Genomic DNA, 5,000 nt, shown 5'->3' on the forward strand with positions numbered 1-5,000 from the left:
GTGTTACCTAGCTTGGGTCATGAAACGTCTGCAAGAAAACCACTCAGCTAAGAGAGTACCAAGGATCCCTCAGTCCTCCCCCCTCCTCCTCCTCCCCCTCCTCCTCCTCCTCCCCTTCCTCTTCCTCCTCTTCTCCATCTTCTCTTCTTCCTCTTCCTCCTCCCCCTCTCCCCCCCATCCAGCAAACCCATCTTCCTTCCGGCACTGATGATGTTACCTAGTTTGGGTCATGAAACGTCTGCAAGAAAACTGCCCAGCTCAGAGAGCACCACTACAGTTCAACCGTGTGCTGCAAATGTTTTCTTCTATCGTGATTAAAATATATTAACAGAGTAACAGGGTTAGAAGGGACCCACTCTATCCTCTCTTTCCCCTCCATCATCTCTTTGCAGGCTAAACACACGCAGGTCCTTTAAATCGGGAGCCTTCAACCCTGGCAACTTGAAGCCCCGTGGACTTCAACTCCCAGAATGCCACAGCCATCTTAAGGTTGCAGAGGTTGAAAAACGCTGATGTATGCGTAGCATATCCACCTCTTGATGGTTGTGGTTCAGGGGTCTTCCAACTTGGCCCTTTGATGACTTGTGGACTTCAACTCCCAGAATTCCTCAGCCAGGATGCTTTAAGACAGGGGTCTTCCAACTTGGCCCTTTGATGACTTGTGGACTTCAACTCCCAGAATTCCTCAGCCAGGCACGCTGAATTCTGGGAGTTGAAGTCCACAAGTCATAAAAGGGCCAAGCTGGAAGGCCCCTGGTCTGGTTGAACACCAGAAGCATATCTGAGCTACAGGGGCGGGGAACCACGAGGAACATATCTAAGGAGGCATCAGGGATGGTCTTCTTCTCCACCTCTATAGCAAGTTCAGACCACAACAGACTAACTACTCTGTTGGGAAGGTCCGCCTGAAAAGGAGATGGGACACTTCCCGCTGGATCCTCAAGAATCTCTGGAATTTCCTGGAAAAGAAGATCAAAGAAGAAAAGCGTCTTGATTTCAGTAACTGGCTTTTCCAGAGGAGCTGGCCCCAATCCGTTGCCGAAACCTCTAGCAGCCTTGAAGAAGTGCCAAGGACATTATGTCAGGAAGGTGGTTTTTATTCTCTAGCCTGCAGTCAGGAGATGAATTATGTCTGAAATGGCATCTGGCATTTTCTTGGTTTTGGTCCAAGGGAAGAGCTGAAGGCTTTGATGTTTGGTCAGCTGGGACTGCATTGTTTCTACAATTCTGACTCTGTTGCTGTAAAAAAAACTAGAATGGAGTAGAGTAGAGTAAGAGTAGAGTAGAATAGAATAGAATAGAATAGAGTAGAATAGAATCTTTATAAATAGAATATAGAATTAAGAATAGAATAGAATATAGAATTAAGAATAGAATAGAATATAGAATTAAGAATAGAACAGAATATAGAATTAAGAATAGAATAGAATAGAATAGAATAGGAATAGAATATAGAATTAAGAATAGAATATAGAATTAAGAATAGAATAGAATATACACAATAGAATAGAACAGAACAGAACAGAATAGAATAGAATAGAAAAATTCAAAATAGCACTTGATAGGCTGGCATTAAGGGAGCCAGTTTGGTCTAGTGGTTAAGGCATCAGGCTAGAAATCAGGAGATGGTGAATTCTAGTTCCGCCTTAAGCATGGAAGCTGGGTCAGTGACTTTTGCCCAATCACCAGGCGACAGTGAGTTGTAGTCCTGCCTTAAGCATGAAAGCTGGCTGAGTGACTTTTGCCCAATCACCAGGCGACGGTGAGTTCTAGTCCCGCCTTAAGCATGGAAGCTGGCTGAGTGACTTTTGCCCAGTCACCAGGCGACGGTGAGTTCTAGTCCCGCCTTAAGCATGGAAGCTGGCTGAGTGACTTTTGCCCAGTCAGCAGGCGCCGGTGAGTTCTAGTCCCGCCTTAAACTTGAAAGCTAGCTGAGTGACTTTTGTGCCCAGTCACCAGGCGACGGTGAGTTCTAGTCCCACTTTAAGCATGAAAGCTGGCTGAGTGACTTTTGTGCCCAATCACCAGGTGACAGGGAGTTCTAGTCCCGCCTTAAGCATGGAAGCTGGCTGAGTGACTTTTGCCCAGTCACCAGGCGACGGTGAGTTCTAGTCCCGCCTTAAACTTGAAAGCTGGCTGAGTGACTTTTGTGCCCAATCACCAGGCGACGGTGAGTTCTAGTCCCGCCTTCAGCATGGAAGCTGGCTGAGTGACTTTTGCCCAGTCACCAGGCGACGGTGAGTTCCAGTCCCGCCTTCAGCAGGAAAGCTGTCTGAGTGACTTTTGTGCCCAGTCCCCAGGCAACGGCGAGTTCCAGTCCCGTCTTCAGCATGAAAGCCGGCTGGATGATTTTGGGCCAGACACGGGGAGATGGCGAATTCTAGTCCGGCCTTGTGTACAAAAGCCGGCTGGATGACTTAGCTAGCCCACCTCACAGGGTTGTTGTTCTGGAGAAAAAAAATAGGAGGAGGAGGAGGAAGGCGTGTTATGTATGTCCACCCCCTTGATCCAAGGGATAAAATAAATAAATATAATCGAAGCTCTCCCCCCCCCCCGGGGAACCTTTCCTTCGCTTCCCTAACCCGCTGTCTTCCTTCTCTTCCCTTGCAGCCCTCCGTGCTGAAGACGCTTCCTGCACCCAGATGAGCCCCCCAGGGTTGACGAGGCACTTGCGGCCCAGATAGCTGGTGGGCCCGCCCCACCCTGCCCCGCCCGGCAGAATGCCGTCCACCAGCCGAGCCGGCAGCCTGAAAGACCCGGAAGTGGCCGAGCTGTTTTACAAAGAAGATCCGGAGAAGCTCTTCACCGACCTCCGGGAGATTGGCCATGGAAGCTTTGGAGCCGTTTATTTTGTAAGGAGCCTTTATTTTGGGGGGGGGGGAGTGGGGGGGGAGGGAATTCCTGCAAGGGCACATGGGAAACTCCCTCGTCCGGCCTGCAAAGCCCTGCTTGTCCTCCACTGACGACCGCCACGGAGCCCAACGTTTCCGTTGCCCGTTCAGCAGGCTTCATCCCATTTTCACAGCCCGGTTTGGCACGGTCGTTAAAGCGGATCGCTGCGGGGGTTAAAGAGAGCCACAGTGTCCTTCAGCCAGCCTTTCCTTTCCCCGGTCGATTTAAGTCGGTTGCGCCTGGTTTTGCAACCTGATTTGGCCCGGTTGTTAAGGGAAACGCCGCAGTTGTTAAACGAATCACAGGGTCATTAAGCTAACCCGCCTATCCCCATCGGTTTTACTTGTCGGAGGCTGGCTGGGAAGGTCACGAATGGGGATCACACCAGCCTGGGATGCTGCAACTGTAGGGAATGCATGCCTCTTGCCAAATGTCTGGGTTTTGATCAGGTGGCCCTGGGGAGGCTGCAGGGATTATAAGTGTGAGATCTAGTCATAAACCCCTTTTTCAGCCGGTCACTAATAGCAATAATAACAATAACAGGAGGATCTGGAGAGACTTGAACACTGGGCGCTATCTAACAAAATGAAATTCAATGTTGAAAAAAGTCAGGTTCTACATTTAGGCAAGAAAAACCAAATGTACAGGTATGGTATAAGGGGGTACCTGGCTCAATAGTAGTAAATGTGAGAGGGACTTTGGAGCCCTAGTGGACAATCCCTTAAATGTGAGCCAGCCGTGTGCTACAGCTGCCAAAAAAGCCAACACAGTGCTAGGCTGCATCAACAAAGGGAGAGAATCAAGATCAGGTGAAGTGTTAATACCACTTTACAAGGCCTTGGTAAGGCCACACTTGGAATCCTGCATCCAGTTTTGGTCACCACAATGTAAAAAAGATGTTGAGCCTCTAGAAAGAGTGCAGAGAAGAGCAACAAAGAGGATCAGGGGACTGGAGGCTAAAACATATAAGGAACGGTTGCTGGAATTGGGTCTGTCTAGTTTAATGATGAGAAGGACGAAGGGGGACAGGATAGCAGCCTTCCAATATCTCAGGGGCTGCCCCAAAGAAGAGGGAGTCAAGCTATTCTCCAAGGAACCAGAAGGCAGGACAAGAAGCAACGGATGGAAACTAATCAAGGAAAGAAGCAACCTGGAATTAAGAAGAAATTTCCTAACAGTGAGAGCAATTAACCAGTGGAACTCCTTGCCTCCAGAAGTTGTGAATGCTCCAACACTGGAAGTTTTTAAGAAGAGACTGGACAGCTATTTGTCTGAAATGGTATAGGGGGTTGAACTAGATGACCCCCAAGGTCCCTTCCATCATCATCATCATCATTAGTGTCATAAATCACTTTTTCAGCTGGTCAGTAGTATTAATAATAACAATAATAATTACTACTATTACTACTACTACTACTACTACTACTACTTCACTAGATGAATAGTTGTAAGTTGAGCACGACGTATACTCAAAACTGGAAATGTATTAGCAGCCAAGGCTGCCTTGAGGAATTCTGGGAGTTAAAGTCCACAGGTCTTAAAGATTTACTTATAAATCTTAATATAAATCTTATTTATTAAGATTTATACAATCCAGCTAACCAAGTGATTCCGGATGGGATGCTGAAATGCAATGTATCGTCAAACCAATTCAAAACCAACACAGTGTTGTGGCTGCTGAGTAAGCCACGATAAGCGGCTGGATTATTTTTCAATAAACCTCCATGAAACTACGGCTTATCAGCAGGTGTGAACACTGTCCTATACATATTCCTGGCTTTCATGAGGATATGCTATCCAGCATTATCACCCAAGAATCTCAGTCTGATAAGCCATAATAGCTAATAGTTCATGCAGAAAACCCTTTTGCATTATTACTCTTTTGCATTTTAGTATTTAAGGCCTCACAGTTTAAGGATTGATATTATAGTATAGTTAGGCCATGCTGTGTTTTGTTGGTGTGTAACTGACAGATTGGATGCCAAATTGTGATTTTAGTATAGATTTTTATCAGTTATTTATTAGTTCATTCTAGAATTTTTAACTGGATATTCCTTGAGTGTTTTTAACTTGCTCTGGTCTTTGACTGTAATAAACATTCTATCATC

At 46.6% G+C, this 5,000-nt stretch overlaps 1 protein-coding gene across 1 annotated transcript in view; it reads left to right on the forward strand.

Moving 5' to 3' along the window:
- Window positions 1–2,720: 2,720 nt before the first annotated feature.
- LOC107298013 (serine/threonine-protein kinase TAO1-like) overlaps window positions 2,721–5,000 on the forward strand; it is a gene marked incomplete at its 3' end in the record, with an annotated part of 35,645 nt that continues 33,365 nt past the window's right edge. The window contains 1 exon segment of the mRNA XM_015827375.1: window positions 2,721–2,852. Within this exon segment, the coding sequence (XP_015682861.1) occupies window positions 2,721–2,852 (132 nt within the window).

This window comes from Protobothrops mucrosquamatus, unplaced genomic scaffold (assembly GCF_001527695.2).
Source record: "Protobothrops mucrosquamatus isolate PMUCROS unplaced genomic scaffold, P.Mucros_1.0 scaffold3655, whole genome shotgun sequence".
NCBI lineage: Eukaryota > Metazoa > Chordata > Lepidosauria > Squamata > Viperidae > Protobothrops > Protobothrops mucrosquamatus.